Raw genomic sequence first — 17,216 nt, forward strand, 5'->3', positions numbered from 1 at the left:
TTTGAAGAAACTTGGTAGAGGACTATAAGATGTCACTACATACTAAATTTGGTAGCCCTAGGCCCAATGGTTATGGACGAGAAGATTTTTAAAGTTTTCACAAAATAGGCCTTATATAAGCAAATTTTCAATTTTTTGACCCCCCCGGAGCAGGGTCAAATTTGACCCAAGGGGCATAATTTGAAGAAACTTGGTAGAGGACTATAAGATGTCACTACATACCAAATTTGGTAGCCCTAAGCCCAATGGTTATGGACGAGAAGATTTTTCGGCGTAAGCTGAATAAGCCAGCTTTTCACCCTGACTTGACCTTTGTAAGTGTCCAATAATACTCAAATAAAATTTCCCGCGGCTAGGTACGAATGAATACACTTCATTTATTCCATTGGCTGATTTGAGTATAACACCAGAACATTGGAAACATATCCGCGTCTTTGTAACACTGTTTTACTGCATGAAACAATTTTATCTCTAATGAAAAGGCCCAATAGATAGAACAGTTTTACAATCAATTTTCGACATAAATACAGTTTGTGCGTTCACCTTTTATTTTCAGAGAATTACCAGCGCAAAAGCGTTTAACTAAAGGCTATGTTGTCATATTTAGTACTTACTTGCATTGCATTTCAACCCGCGAGGTTTCGGGTCAATACGCGGTCATTTTGTGAAAGTCAGAGTTTATATACAGTTCATCACCGGAGTTCGCAAAAGGGGTTGCGATCATTGTGTCTTACTGACAATAACGTAGTGACTGTAATGCATTGCATTCCAATCCGCAAGGTATCAAGGTCAGTTTGCGGTCAGTTGCAGAAATCTTTATATAAACGCCGTCTCGTAAACTTTGTGCACTTGAAGTCTGTTTTGATCAGAAAGATACTAAATAAAGATATTCGGCGATATTATTGTGGTATGTCAATCATCGATTTTTAATATGGTTTCAAAATTTGCATGATAAGGACCAATTTTGATAAAATTAATTAGAAATATTTATCCATTTAGACCAGTTTATTAAGCATGACCACAATAATTCGCTATACTATAATTATGCAATTAAATAAGATTCGAGTATTGCCGGCTGACCTATATGCACTCGTTTATTTTCATGTTTCTTGTGTTTTTCTATTCTGTAAATATAGATATCTGAGTAATAATATCACATAAAGCAAAATAAGCCACGAAATCTGGCGCAACACCCCGTAATTGATTTGCTTATGATGTAGCTAACAACTGCGCAGAAAAAAGGCATCCGCTACTTTTTATCTCATAGAGATAACTTTTGATCGTTCATAAACATCGACCACAATCAACGCCGTATATCTTTTTTAAAGATATTTCTTGTTTAAAGTTTTCACAAAATAGGCCTTATATAAGCAAATTTTCAATTTTTGACCCCCCTGGGCAGGGTCAAATTTGACCCCAGGAGCATAATTTTAACAAATTTGGAAGAGGTTCACCCCAGGAACATTCCTGAGAAATTTCATCAGAATTGGACCAGTAGTTTAGGTGGTGGTGGTGGTGGTGGTGGTGGTGGTGGTGGTGGTGGTGGTGGTGGTGGTGGTGGTGGTGGTGGTAGCAGAAGAAATAGTAGTAGTAGTAGTAGTAGTAGTAGTAGTAGTAGAAGTAGTAGTAGTAGTAGTAGTAGTAGTAGAAGTAGTAGTAGTAGTAGTAGAAGTAGTAGTAGAAGTAGTAGTAGTAGTAGTAGTAGTAGTAGTAGTAGTAGTAGTAGTAGTAGTAGTAGTAGTAGAAGTAGTAGTAGAGTAGTAGTAGAAGTAGTAGTAGAGTAGTAGTAGTAGTAGTAGTAGTAGTAGTAGTAGTAGTAGTAGTAGTAGTAGTAGTAGTAGTAGTAGTAGTAGTAAAACAGTAGTAGTAGTAGTAGGTGGTGGTAGCAGAAGAAATAGTAGTAGTAGTAGTAGAAGTGGTAGTAGTAGTAGTAGTAGTAGTAGTAGTAGTAGTAGTAGTAGTAGTAGTAGTAGTAGTAGTAGTAGTAGTAGTAGTAGAAGTAGTAGTAATAGTAGTAGTAGTAGTAGTAGTAGTAGTAGTAGTAGTAGTAGAAGTAGTAGTAGTAGTAGTAGTAGTAGTAGTAGTAGTAGTAGTAGTAGTAGTAGAGTAGTAGTAGAAGTAGTAGTAGTAGTAGTAGTAGTAGTAGTAGTAGTAGTAGTAGTAGTAGTAGTAGTAGTAGTAGTAGTAGTAGTAGCAGTAGAAGTAGTAGTAGTAGTAGAAGTAGTAGTAGTAGTAGTAGTAGTAGTAGTAGTAGTAGTAGTAGTAGTAGTAGTAGTAGTAGTAGTAGTAGTAGTAGTAGTAGTAGCAGCAGCAGCAGCAGCAGCAGCAGCAGCAGTAGTAGTAGTAGTAGTAGTAGTAGTAGTAGTATGCATTACAAAAATGCTGTTAGCCTTACATTTGGTAAAATTATATTACAAGGGAGTCAAATCTGTAACAATAAATTTAAACTTATTGCATTTGTTTCCCCTGTAGTGTATTACCTCCCCTGTCCTACTTATATTTATATTAATCAACAAAATTAAACATTAACACAATATTTAATATACAAAATATACAAAAAATCTCATATTCTGATAATATTTTTACTGATCCACTGTATTTTACTAAAAGGATGATGTTTCATTGGACTGATAATTATAGAGTTAGGATTACAGACCAGTTGCTTCAGTAATATTGTTCAGAGTGTGCCCTGTTGGCCGCGTATGCATTCTTGAATTATCATTCAAAAACCATTTTACTATTTCGAGTCACGGTGACCTTGACCTTTGACCTAGTGACCTCAAAATCAATAGGGGTCATCTGCGAGTCATGATCAATGTACCTATGAAGTTTCATGATCCTAGGCCCAAGCGTTCTTGAGTTATCATCCGGAAACCACCTGGTGGACGGACGTACCGACATGAGCAAAGCAATATACCTCCTCTTCTTCGAAGGGGGGCATAAAAAGTTAACGCACAGACGCACGCACGGACGCACGACGGACACAGGACCATGACATAAGCCCCGCTGGCCTCTGGCCAGTGGAGGTAAAAATGCCCCGCCCCCTGGCGGCCATGTTTTTCCACCAACCAGCATCATTTTCTAACTCGTCCAAGATATAATTGGGATGAATCTTCTGATCAAGTTTCATCGGACAATAAATGTGGCCTCTAGAGTGTTAACAAGATTTTACTATATCCATATATAGCCATATAAGGAAAAATGCCCCGCCCCTTGGCAGCCATGTTTTTCAAGCAAAAGTTACCATTTTTGAACTCATTTCAAGATATCATTGGGACACATCATCTGAGCAATTTCATGAAGATCGGAAAATAAATGTGGCCTCTAGAGTGTTTACAAGGTTTTACTATAGCAATATAACGAAAAATGGCCCGCCCCCTGGCGGCCATGTTTTTCAACCAACCGGCATCATTTTTGAACTCGCCCAAGATATTATTGGGATAAATCTTCTGACCAAGTTTCATGAAGATTGGACAATAAATGTGGTCTCTAGAGTGTGAACAAGATTTTACTATAGCCATATAAGGAAATATGCCCCGCCCCTTGGCAGCCACGTTTTTCAATCAAACATAACCATTTGAACTCATCCAAGATATCATTGAGACCAATCTTTTGACCAAATTTCATGAAGATTGGACAGTAAATGTGGCCTCTAGAGAGTTAACAAGGCAAATGTTGACGGCGCACGACGCACGATGGACGACGGACAAAAGGCGATCACAAAAGCTCACCATGAGCACGTTGTGCTCAAGTGAGCTAAAAATCTGACGAATGTTTGCTGGGGCATTCCGGACGGGGATCTCCAACATGCATACCAAAGTATGTTATCTGCTGCATTTTGGCACTTTAAAATAAACATGTGCAGCAGTTTTTTTGTCTGAAAATTTAAAGTTGAAGTGTCATTGCATGATTTCAATGGGTCAAGATTTACTCACTATATGCATTTATTCAAATATACACTTGCTTTCAAACTGATTATCTCTCAGTCTTAAATACCACATGTACCAAGTTTGAACACTGATATTGAGCTACAGCACATAAGCTGTTGTTACACTTTCCATGCATGGAACATTACATTGCCAACAACAGCAAGATTTGTGCGCTCTTTTTTGCATGAATGTCTTATTATGTACAACAAGAAATATCTTTAAAAAAGATATACGGCGTTGATTGTGGTCGATGTTTATGAACGATCAAAAGTTATCTCTATGAGATAAAAAGTAGCGGATGCCTTTTTTCTGCGCAGTTCTTAGCTACATCACAAGCAAATCAATTATAGGGTGTTGCGCCAGATTTCGTGGCTTATTTTGCTTTAAGTGATATTATTACTCAGATATCTATATTTACAGAATAGAAAAACACAAGAAACATGAAAATAAACGAGTGCATATAGGTCAGCCAGCAATACTCGAATCTTATTTAATTGCATAATTATAGTATAGTGAATTATTGTGCTCATGCTTAATTAACTGGTCTAAATGGATAAATATTTCTAATTAATTTTATCAAAATTGGTCCTTATCATGCAAATGTTGAAAACATATTAAAAATCGATAATTGACATACCACAATAATATCTCCGAATATCTTTATTTAGTATCTTTCTCATCTAAACAGACTTCAAGTGCACAAAGTTTACGAGACGGCGTTTATATAAAGATTTCTGCAACTGACCGCAAACTGACCTTGATACCTTGCGGATTGGAATGCGATGCATTAAAGTTAGGTAACAATTCTCTGCTGAAACGACGGCTTGTTTACGCCAACTGTACACGACCAAGGCAACAGCTGTGCCTAAAATATTGATATATCGACAAAGCGACTAAACGAACTATTTACTCCATCAGACAAAAATTCCTTCAATGAAAAGATCGCAACCCCTTCTGCGAACTCCGTTGATGAACTGTATATAAACTCTGTCTTTCACATACTGGCCGCAAATTGACCCGAAACCTCGCGGGTTGAACTGCAATGCAAGTAAGTACTAAATATGAGAATATAGCCTTCAGTATAAACCCTTTTGCGCTGGTATTTCTCTGAAAATAAAAGGTGAACGCACAAACTGTATTTATGTCGAACATTGATTGTAAAACTGTTCTATCTATTGAGCCTTTTCATTAGAGATAAAATTGTTTCATGCAGTAAAACAGTGTTACAAAGAAACGGATATGTTTCCAATATTCTGGTGTTATACTCAAATCAGCCAATGGAATAAATGAAGTGTATTCATTCGTACCTAGCCGCAGGAAATTTTATTTGAATATTATTGGACTCTTACAAAGGTCAAGTCAGGGTGAAAAGCTGGCTTAATACAGCTTACGCCAAATAAAAAGTGTTGACTGTAATTATGTCCTTCAGCCTGATTGATTGTGGCTTATGGGTCTCACAGTAAATTGTCAGGATTTTCAGTGAAGTAAAGGTAGCTTTGATCATTTGTACACCAATTTAAGTGGGTATGGTTTCGCAAATTAAAAAGACATAAAGGATAAGCTTTCACAGCAGTGTTGTCAATCAACTGCAGTCAGCTTATAAATTAACAAGGGAATCGTCACAAAAAAAGGTTTTCAATTTGAAAAAAAAAAAGTCTGATAAAGGGAGACAATTCAAAATGTGCATTGTTACTGATTGTTCCTAGTTACCCCCCTTGTGTCAAATTCAATCTATTTTTAGTCGTGTTGACCTTGATTTCAATTTGAAAACAAGAGATGTGTTTGTCAAAAACACTATGCCCCCTACTGCACCGCTTTGATTTATTTAATGTTTTTTTATCATTTGGCAGGTACAGATAATTTTTACAAGGGAAGTAATATTTTTTAAAGGCATATAATAAATAATATAACTTCCCTTGTAAAAATGATCTGTACCTTCCAAATGATAAATACAAACATCTCCCTTTAAAGCTTGTTACTTCCCTTGGATTTGTTTTTTTTTTACCTTTGACCTTGAAGGATGACCTTGACCTTTCACCACTCAAAATGTGAATCTTCATGAGATACACATGCATTCCAAATAACAAGTTGCTATCTTCAATATTGCAAGAGTTATGGCCAATGTTAAAGTTTTCGGACGGGCGGACAGAAAGACAGACAGACTGACGGACAGCTCAACTGCTATATGCCACCCTATCAGGGGCATAAAAAAAGTCTGATAAAGGGAGACAATTCAAAATGTGCATTGTTACTGATTGTTCCTAGTTACCCCCTTGTGTCAAATTCAATCTATTCAATCTATTTTTAGTCGTGGCAACCTTGACCTTCGAGATATTGACGTTATTCTTTTGCATGAACAAATTTACAGCATAATTTTAAAATCTCACAATGAATGACATAGTTATGGCTCAGACAAGATTATTTAGGCCATTTTCGACCTTTGAACTCAAAGTGTGACCTTGACGTTAAAGATATCGACGTTATTCTTTCGCATGACACACTGTCCAATGATGGTGAACAAATGTGCCAAATGATTTTAAAATCTCACAATGAACGACATAGTTATGGCCTGGACAAACATTTTCCGCCACCCACCACCCTGGCCGCCCGCCTGCCGACATTCGCCAATCTAATTACCAGTTCGGAAAATCTGGTTAAAAATGTATGCTTTCACCAAAACATTGGTTCTAAGGGCAATCAAAGCGTTGAACTATTTCAGGCGCCCCAGGTATGTTAAAGACACACTTTGATTGAACCTGTCCTGCATTGCTAAAACAGAATGGGGAAGCCCATGAGTAATAATGAGCTCAAACTTGACAACATATGATCACACTTTGCATGTCACCGGACATACACTGACTTAATTGAATAGCTCAGGTGAGGTAATAAAATTAAATGTATACTTTTTTTGTAGAGTAAATTAAGATATACAACACACACAAATATGTATTTATCTATGATATAATATTTATATTAAGTCATCTTATCTATCTAATGTAGAGGTTTCTAATTGTATTACTATATGTTTTTTAATTCATTTTTGACATACATTGTTTAAAACATATTGACATAAATATTGACATATTCTTTAAAGACTTACAAACAATAGTATGCTGTATGCATATATAAAAACATTCTTGAGATTTAACAAAGTCTAGATAATGGAATTCTAAATTTTAAACTGATCTAAAGACAGATCAACCAAAAATACTGACTAGTTCATTGATAATACAATGCTGCTAGTTAAAACATTATTATCATCAAGCAAATAATCACTAACACAGATCTCTCACAATATAACTTAATATATGGGCTGTGCTCTGTGAAAAGGGGGTTTAATGCATGTGCGTTAAGTGTTGTTCCAGGTTAACCTGTGCAGTCCGCACAGGCTAATCAGGGATGACACTTTAATTATGAACATGTATTAAACCCCCTTTTTACAGAGCACGGCCCATATATAAATATTAAATCCAAAACTTGTACATGTTTAATTAAGCACAATGTCAATTTCATTAAATACAACTTTCAATTCCTTTTAAAGAACCAACCAACAATATCTTTCAATTAACACAAATATATTATACTTATTGCACACTCTTACTGCAAATGATTGATAAACAAGAAAGATCAACAAATAGTGACTAAAACATTTCTTCAAAATAACAATCAAAATCTGCCATTCAAATAAAACCTTATGAATTTACCAAAGTAGTAGCATAAAAACAGCTTGTTTTGGTATTCATTTAAATGCAATCTCACAGATTAATCTACATTGTCTCTAAGCCAGGACGGTGGTGTACTAATAACAGGTAAATAAGTTCAACACAGCAGGTCAATTCTGCCTAATCTATCACAAAGAGATCTGCATGACCTTCAACTTAAAATGGATTTAATAAGAGACTCTTACACAATTAAATGCATCAATGAACTTGCTTTAAACAAATCAAACTTGTCTTTTAAATAAGTAGTCATCAATGTTTTATATACTTAAGTACTTCTATAATTAGCAATCAAGTAAAAGTGTAAATACATTTTAATTTATAAACTATAATTAGAAATAAAGTATAACGCATCTAATGATGAAACTGACATCGTCCTTACACAAAATACTTTTAAAGTAACATCACCAAACCTGGTAGCATTCACAAGGTTTCACAATCTGGAACCTGCCCTAACAACTGAAGCCATGTTTCTTCAACAAACCACAATCATTTGTGTCTTGTTCTGACAAAACTGGGCATAATGCATGTGCGTAAAGTGTTGTCCCAGATTAGCCTGTGCAGTCCGCACAGGCTAATCAGGGACGACACTTTCCGCTTTAATGGTATTTTTAGTTTCAAGAAACTCCCTCCTTACCGAAAATCAAGTTTAGGCGGAAAGTGTCGTCCCTGATTAGCCTGTGCAGACTGCACAGGCTAATCTGGGACGACACCTTACGCACATGTATTATGCCCAGTTTTATCAGAACAAGACACATTTTCAACCTCATCCCAGATATACCATAACACAAAGTTAGCTACATGATGGGAACTGCCCAGTCGACTTGACTAAAGGGGTTGTTTATCTTCGGGACTTCTGTTAAAAACCATTGCCCGAGCACACTGCTTAACATAATAACTCTGCAGTTAAAAAGGTCGTATACGGCCTTATGGTCAGCCCGATTTCAATGGGCTGAAACCATGTAAACAATATGGGACTTTGCAGTGTTGGTTCGGTGCTTAAATAGAAATCTAATCAGTTAAAAATATAATAGTAAAAATATTTACAAAGTGTTCAAAACGAGATACTCAACAAAAAACTGTGCATGTATAACCTTGCTAAGAGAGCAGTTTTCCTATTGGTTGACTGGTTGACTCATGATTTTAAGAAGACTGAAACCATATCCCACAAATTCAACTTCTTTAATTTGACCTAGTGACCTAGATTATGACCCATGTCATCCTTTCCACAATTGGCCAAGATATTTTTGGGACTAAAGTTGGAACAAAGTTTTGTTACCACTGTAAAATAAATAAATAAACAAGCTTTTTCTTTAATTTTACATATTAAACTATTTTTTTACCCTACATGAACCAATCTATCATTAGGACAAATGACAAAAGATCTGACCAACATCAATGACAACTACGCAATAAATCTAGCCACATAAGTGTTTACAAGCTTTTCTCTTTAATTTTAACCTAGTGCTACAGTTTAACACCCCATGTTACCAAGTTTCAAACTCAGCCCAGATAAAAATTAGACAAAAGTTCTCACCAAGTTTAATGAAGAGGCCAAAAAATTAATGCATCTTCTATTAAGTATTTACAAGCTTTTTCTTTCATTTGACCTAGTTAAGTGATAGATCACCTCATGTAACCTCTACACTGTTCACAAGCTTTGTCTTCATTTTGACCTAGTGACCTTGTTCTTTACCCCACTTTACCCAGTTTTAAATCAAATTTTTCTTACTCCAAAACGGATTGACCTACTTGTATTTTTTAGTTAGCAATTTCAATCAGAGCCGTTGTTTTATTAGCCTATTATCCAATAGAAACTCAGCTTTTTTAACAGCGTTAGGCACAGTCATTATGTTGTTTATATTGAGTATTGCTTTTATAACGCCTTTAATTAATTATAAGTAAAGCTATTTTTAAATTAATAAATTTTTATTAAAGCACCGCATAAATACTGCAAAGTATCCTATTTTATAAATGGTACAGCCCAGTAAAATCGGGCTGTCCATATTATGGCCGTTTTCGACCTTTTTAAAGCAGAGTTTTATGTTAAGCAGTGTGCTCAGGCAATGGTTTTTTAACCGAAGTCCTGAGGGTAAACAACCCCATTAGTCAGTTTTAAACCCAGCCAAGCTCTCAGATGATATATCATTGGGTCAAATGTTCTGACCAAATTGACCCTAATGTGTTTGCAAGGTTTTTCTTTAATTTTACCTTATGACCTTGTTTTTGACCCCACATCTCCCAGTTAGAAACTAGGCTAAGATCTGATTTGGGCCAAGCTTCTGATAGAGTTTAATATTTATTGGGCATTCAATGCGTCCTATTGTAAGTTCACACGGTTTTTACTTGAATTTGACTTAGTTTTCATCCACGCATGACCCAGTTTTAAACTCAGCTGTTAGTAGTACATTTCAAAATATCTGTTAACAAGTCCTTTAAATCTTGGATAGTGGCCATAACAGGAGATGAGACATGACCATCGTCTGACCCTCCTTTTCAAGATCCTACATCACCTTGTAGATGTAGATCCCGGATCTATCCTATCACAGGGCGACTCAAGAACCAGGGAAAAATCAAGATTGCAGCAGGCAACCCCACAATCCACTGTCTACAATAACTCGTTCTATCCCAGAACGATAAACCAGTGGAACCAGCTGCCGACCCTTGTCACTGACTCCACCTGTCTAGAAGGGTTTAAGACTGCTCTGGCCCAGCTCAGAGCCTCACCCTCTAGGACAGCGTAACCAGCCAACGCCTGTTCATAGTTTTAACCATCTTTTAGATTTTTAAATGGGTAAAGACCCAGTGGCTGTCTCATCACTCAGTTAGGTCAACCATACAGTCTAGTCCAAATAATTAGACGTAAGCTACCCCGCGATGTAAATCGACCTCATATTTATAGGAGTACCATACAGTCTATCAAAACTCCTGACCTTTACCGGAAGAAGATTTTAATCGTTTAGTGTAACCTCTTAACACATCCGAAAACTATAGCAGTTTTGAGTAGACTTATTGTTTTTTAAAATGAACGTCACAAACAGTTGAATCACAACAAATTTGTGTAATTTAAATTGTTTAATTCTACAATATTTCATGTTATGAATACGACAATAACCTTTGCGTGCACAAACGCAAATAGTATTGCAGTGCATCGACAGTGACTTATTCGCGATTATTACACCTAAACTAAAATTTTACTCAAAGGGAGATCACTTTAAAAATAAAATGGTGGATAAAAGAAGGTTTAGCTGACGTGTACATCATAGTTTTGAAAATGCAGTATCTAAAACGCATAATTATGACTAAATATCTAGCCGTTTCTCTCCTGATAATTTCAGCAAATGTAGCGTTTGCAGATAAGATTTCAGACCTTCGTCTTTGTGCATCAAGAGGCTGTGATGGTAAGCCGGTTTGAGAAATGTTGACATGATCATTATTAAATAGAACTGTCAATTCGTTGCTAATTCTGTTCCTTCTTTCTCTCATCAGTCTGGAACAGATATTGCATTAACATCATCTCTACTGTTGTATCATCCTGTTGTATCATCATACAAAGGTGACAAATAATGTAGTTGTCTCTTCTAGTTTTAATTTCATAATAACTTAATCCCTTGTGTGCTACATGATCATGCAGGGGTGGCAAAATCAAATGTCCGAGTTGCCCGAGTCGTACATTTGCCTGTATTGTATTAAAGCCGTAATTAAGTTTTACAAAACCGGATGTTGACATTGTCAGTGCTATTTGCAGAGCAATCAAGCTAAAATACAGGCACTCACCTGTGCAGTTACTCCTATAAATATGAGGTCGATTTACATCGACCTCATATCGTTTAACGTTATTTTGCAATAGCATCGTTCCGACATGAATTCATGTCGGAAGCTTTAACGGTATCAAATTCATATAACAGCACAGAATAATCATGCAATAAATTATTAAACATAAAATATAAACATTATTTTACTAATTGCATTAGAAAAATGTTTATACAAACTTACAAGTAATGATAGTCCAGACCTTAAAACACTACCACTGTTCAAATTCCATATTGTTGCCATATAGCACTGTGTAAATTGAAAGTTGCATAATGTTACCTCATTGGTCGGTTATAAATACATTGTTTCTCTATGTATAGTATTCGATTTAGACGAAAATAATAACTTACGTGGAATGTCATATTAGTTTTCCATTAAAACTTTGATCTTGCTGTGTGTGTTTATGGACGTTATTAATTATGTTATACTTATTTTTGTATTTCATTAAGAATTAGAACGTGTAGCCCTTTTTGTTAACTGTTTTTAGCAAACGATTCGCGGCTTAATAAGACACGGAAAATAGTTAAAGCGACACTTTCATTTAAAGGTTTAATGTGAACAATATTAAATGAAACCTTTTTTGGTATTAATATATTTTATTGACATGTTAAATTCGATACTTGAAAAGGTGTTTAGTCTTTAAAAAGATGTCGCTGATATTGTTAATTTCAATAACTGTTAATATGCTTAATGTTGTGTAAGAAATTGAATAGTTTCACTGAGTTTTATTCCCGCCTAAAATCCGATATCGTAAAACGCACAACGGTTAAGAATAAGGTCTAAATAAGTTTAAGTATTCAGATCTGAATATCAGCAGCTGTGCCAGCTGGGAGCCCCGTTTTGGCTTTAACAACCGCAAGCGAAACAACATACTTTTTTAAGTCTTGCACTTAGACTCCATGATCACAAGTATAGGTCCCTGCTGTGGCGTATGACACCATAGTGTTATTTAGTATTGGTCGGCACAGTATCTGATCATAACGAGACAATTGGTTTGTGCTGAACACAGGGGCAATAAAACCACAGATCTATCAAAAAACAAGATTATTGAGATATCTTTTATTGAACACCGCGATAAAAATGCTCAAACCACGGACTCTAGATTACACGGATAAGAAACATGGCAACATTCTCAGAATCATCACTGCTATATGTGTAATCACCTAACAATTCGTCTAAAAATAATTTATATATTTGAGTTGAAGACGATGTACTGTTGTATAAGTCTGAATAAACTATCTGTCTGCCTGTCTAAATCAAAGCCGTCATCGTCCCAGTGAAAAAAAAATCTGATTTTGAATAGTTGAACATGATGCCCTTATGTCAAAATACGAAATGACCCGCGTAACACCGACCGTGATTTTCAAGAATCTTTAATAAATTGATAATTTAAGGTAAATAACATTTCATATAATTATACATAATTCCCTCGTTGATAATTAACAGCAAACGATGAATGTTTTTGACACCCATTTTATTTCAAGTATGCATGCAAAGCCGAATAAAATCGAGAGGGTCCGCTATATACGCTGTTTCATCATAAATTTAACACCCTTGCTGTGTTATAAACAAGAGCTGAAATAGTTAATTTATTAAGATTTATTTATAATAAGCTTTATTGATATGTTTCGTGAACAAAATACTACAATATATCATAAAAAATATAATAATCATGGCAAAGGAAATTCAATGGCCGGTTTCTAAACAAAAGCATAATCGCCAAGACCGTAGCATCAGTTCAGTGCGTTAGGAACTCGCGCTACTTTCTTCCGCCTTCATTCCTTAATTACTTTCGTTTTTAAACAATTTTTTTTCTATCGTATACAGAATTCTATTCTCCTAAGCAAGATGTAATTTTTAAAACTGAACTCCAAATATAAACGCTACAAATTGGTATTAAGTACGAACATGTCAACCGTAAATCTAGATTCTAAAACTCCAAAACGGTATGATGTTTGCAAAAGTTAAAGTTATAACTCACCGGGCTGTCGAAATCAGAAGAACGCTACAAATTGGTATTAAGTACGAACATGTCAACCGTAAATCTAGATTCTAAAACTCCAAAACGGTATGATATTTGCAAAAGTTAAAGTTATAACTCGCCGGGCTGTCGAAATCAGAAGAACGCTACAAATTGGTATTAAGTACGAACATGTCAACCGTAAATCTAGATTCTAAAACTCCAAAACGGTATGATATTTGAAAAAGTTAAAGTTATAACTCGCCGGGCTGTCGAAATCAGAAGAAAAACTTAATATATATTTATATATCTGTTTACTACGTAACGTAAGCTTTCTAATGATATATAATTTGTCAAAATCGGCCGAGAAATGAAACTATAATTCAATAAAAGACGTGAGTGGGTACATCAAAATGTATAACCTCGGCGCTTCGCTGTACGCTAATTGTACAAAATCGATAGCCACAATACGGCAAAACGCGCGGTGGTAAAACATAAAATGTGTATTTCTTGTGTTTATCTCGCTATAAATCCATTAATAACAACGGGAATATACTAAAACGTATATTTTTGAAAGAGGAATTAATAAGCAACAAGATAACGTATAAACCAATAAAATCGGATGAATAGTTTTTGCATAAGATTGAATTTACTACAGTAAGGGTCAAATACTCGATTCATCTCCTAACAATATACACTCCGTGATACAACTGGTAGTTTTAACACACACATATAGGTTCCATTTAATTTAAGAGTACAGAAAGCTAAAAAGTGATGTGGTTTGTTGTACAACAACAATTGGTTATGTGTAACCTATTCAAAAAATAATTTCGTTCAAGATAATTCAATGTAATTCTATAAACGACAAACACACGAAGTGTGTTGTGTATGTTTATTTTTAAAAATGTACATAAGTGGTTTAAAAGCACAATTTTTACACATTTAAGAGGTAATCGCTCACATATATGTCTAATTAATGATAATTTTATGCATTAGCAAAGATTTAACGAGAAAAACTGAAGTTTTAGTTGAACTCAATTTGCTATAGGAAAACGACGGTAGCCGTTTAGACGTAAGCGGGGTAGCTTACGTCTAATTATTTGGACTACTGTGCAGTGATCTCTCTTATTCTATAAGAGACCCGGAGCATGCCGAATTTTCAAGATTCTGCATGACTGTTAGGCAGTGTACAGACTGGTTTCTTTATTTTTACAATCAGGCGGAAATAAAAGCATCGAACTTAGATAATAAAAACTGGGTCTACCTTGTTATTTCAGACAAATTTAACGGTAATGATTGAATTAAAAAAAATAATCTTCAACAATGGAGCAGAAACCCGAAGCTTTGAGCAGTCCACCCCCCCCCCCCCCCCCCCCAAAAAAAAAGAAAGATTTAATTCTGGCTACCAAAACTTAAAATGTCGCTTTTATTATTTTTGACTCGCGCGACTTTATAGTTATGGACCAACCCCAGGGGTGGTGAAATCTCAAAAAACTATACTTGTCCACGGACAACCATTTAGGAAATTTAACTTTTCCGTTGCTGAACTACACTTGTCCGTTAATGTTTATATAAATTATAAACGCATTTATTGATTAATGTAAAACAATGTGGAATATACCAAAATGAGTATGATTTGCTAGTTTTGTTTATAGTTGTATTTCAATAGTACATTCATTATAGCAGTATATTATAAACAATATAAAGACTTTCTAAAACTTTTAATCTTGCAAAGCAAGTGTTATTAAAACATGTGTTGAACATAAGTACATCGTAATATTAACAAATTAAACTAGTCCAATATGTCGACCTCATCAGACTGAGGCTTTGCCCCGCTACTGGTAGCAATTTGTTTATCATCAACTGGTAACCATTGAAAATCTGTGAGCCAAGTTTCTTGAAAAGTTTTGGTGCGTTTACTTAGATCATATTTTTTATCATAACCTTTCTTAGTTTTTTTGGGAGGTGGACTGCTCAAAGCTTCGGGTTTCTGCTCCGTTGTTGAATATTTAAAAAACTAAATGTTCCATTTTTACCATTAAAGTCGTCTTAAATAACAAGGTAGACCGTGTTTTGATTATCTTACTTTGATACTTTTTATTTCCGTCAGATTGTAAAAATAAAGAAACCAGTCTGTACACTGTCTAACAGTCGGGCCGAATGTTTATAATGCGGCATGCTCCTGGTCTCTTATAGAATAAGGGAGATCACTGCGCAGAAGAGTGCCCGTATTTTAGCTTGATTGCACCACAAATAGCACTGACAATGTAATCGCATGTCAACATCCGGTTTTGTGAAACTTAATTACGGCTTTAATACAATGTATTTTTTTGTATACCTGGACCCGACTTTTAAAAAACTTGTTGTCCACGGACAACTTCATTGAAAAAAAATCAGTTGCCCAGACAAGCAAATGTACGACTCGGGCAACTCAGACATTTGATTTCGCCACCCCTGAACCCCATTAGGAAAGTCAACCAGAAATTCCCGAAAGTTGACAGTTAACAAAGACTGGTCCAAAACAGCTTTTAAATGCAGTTATTGGCCAAAATCAACCACTTGATCGGAAAGATTGACATTTTTCAGATTTAACTGATATATTCTTTCACAAAATACTATCTTAAACATTTAAAATTTATCTATTCTGCTCTTACATATCGAGAAAAACAGCGATGTGACAGACTTTCTTGAAATGCTAATCTCCCGAGATTTCACGGTCATATGACGTTATTTCTATTTTTAGTAACATACCATGTACTCAAGTGTTTTCAAACTCAGAATGACATTTCCCGGCATTTTAGATTATTCTGGCTTGTTTTGTAAACAAATTGTAGTGTAAATACAAACTCAAAGTAAATATTATTTTAAACTACCTGATTCACACTGAAATCAGTCTTATAATCCACCAGGCGTAAGTTGTTAATCACAAATAATGATTTCAGAAAACGAAAGTAATGTTTACAATTTCAGCATAAAATGTCAAGGTCGATCCAAGAATCCAAATGAAAACTCGACACGTGACAAATCGACAATGGCGTCAAAATTGTGAATTTCAGACTGATGAGAGTTATTTTCATCTATTGTAAGATGCATTTGAAACATTTGAACCTTAAAATATTCCTCGATGCAGTAATTTATATTCATTCGCCAATATAGGCAGAAATGTATCCAAGAAAATGAGCATTCTTTGCTTTATAGCGTGACATAAATATGTTACGACTCTGGTTGACTTTCGATACGGGGTTGGCTTCAGCGTACAGGTATGTCAATACTATATAAACTGTATGCTGAAGTTTCTTTAGCTATAAAGATAATGATAAAAAATATGATCTAAATAAATGCATTAGAACTTTTCAAGAAACTTGGCTAAAAGATTTTCCATGGTTACGAGTTGATGATAATCAAATTGCTACATGTAAAATATGTAAGCAGTTCCCCCCTTTTGGCCATACTATTACTAAGTGTGGACTTTACACTGGAATGACTTTTCATGAGCAGACAAGATTGTTAATCATAAGGGCATCTTGTCTGCTCATGAAAAAAGTGCCTAACAGACGTCTTGTCAACTAAAAAGTGATCAAGAAAAATTGAAATTAAGTAACATCAAGTATGTGTGTGCTCATGAGCATCAGTCTGATGAGGTCCACATATTGGACTAGTTTAATTTGTTAAGATTACGATGTACTGATGTGTAACACATGTTTTAATAATACTAGCTTTGCAAGATTAAAAGTAAGAGAAAGTCTTTATATTGTTTATAATATACTGGTATAATGAATGTACCATGGAAATACA

At 35.1% G+C, this 17,216-nt stretch overlaps 2 protein-coding genes across 7 annotated transcripts in view; one reads left to right on the forward strand and one right to left on the reverse strand.

Moving 5' to 3' along the window:
* Positions 1–10,841, reverse strand: part of LOC127873302 (3-hydroxyanthranilate 3,4-dioxygenase-like) — a 29,180-nt gene extending 18,339 nt beyond the window's left edge. Inside the window, exon 1 of one of the 4 annotated variants that reach the window (XM_052417104.1) lies at positions 10,764–10,841. The gene's annotated coding sequence lies outside the window, so the exon portion shown is untranslated. Of the gene's footprint in view, positions 1–7,633; positions 8,011–9,859; positions 10,037–10,581 lie in introns of those variants that run through there. The other 3 variants (XM_052417103.1, XM_052417107.1, XM_052417106.1) reach the window with 3 other exon arrangements.
* A 23-nt stretch (positions 10,842–10,864) lies between these two features.
* LOC127873293 (transport and Golgi organization protein 1 homolog) overlaps positions 10,865–17,216 on the forward strand; it is an 88,197-nt gene continuing 81,845 nt past the window's right edge. For all 3 annotated transcript variants that reach the window (XM_052417079.1, XM_052417080.1, XM_052417081.1), the window contains exon 1: positions 10,865–11,049. In XM_052417079.1, coding sequence (XP_052273039.1) covers positions 10,923–11,049 — 127 coding nt within the window. In that variant the 5' untranslated portion in view covers positions 10,865–10,922. The remainder of the gene's footprint in view (positions 11,050–17,216) is intronic.

This window comes from Dreissena polymorpha, chromosome 3, assembly GCF_020536995.1.
Source record: "Dreissena polymorpha isolate Duluth1 chromosome 3, UMN_Dpol_1.0, whole genome shotgun sequence".
Classification (NCBI taxonomy): domain Eukaryota; kingdom Metazoa; phylum Mollusca; class Bivalvia; order Myida; family Dreissenidae; genus Dreissena; species Dreissena polymorpha.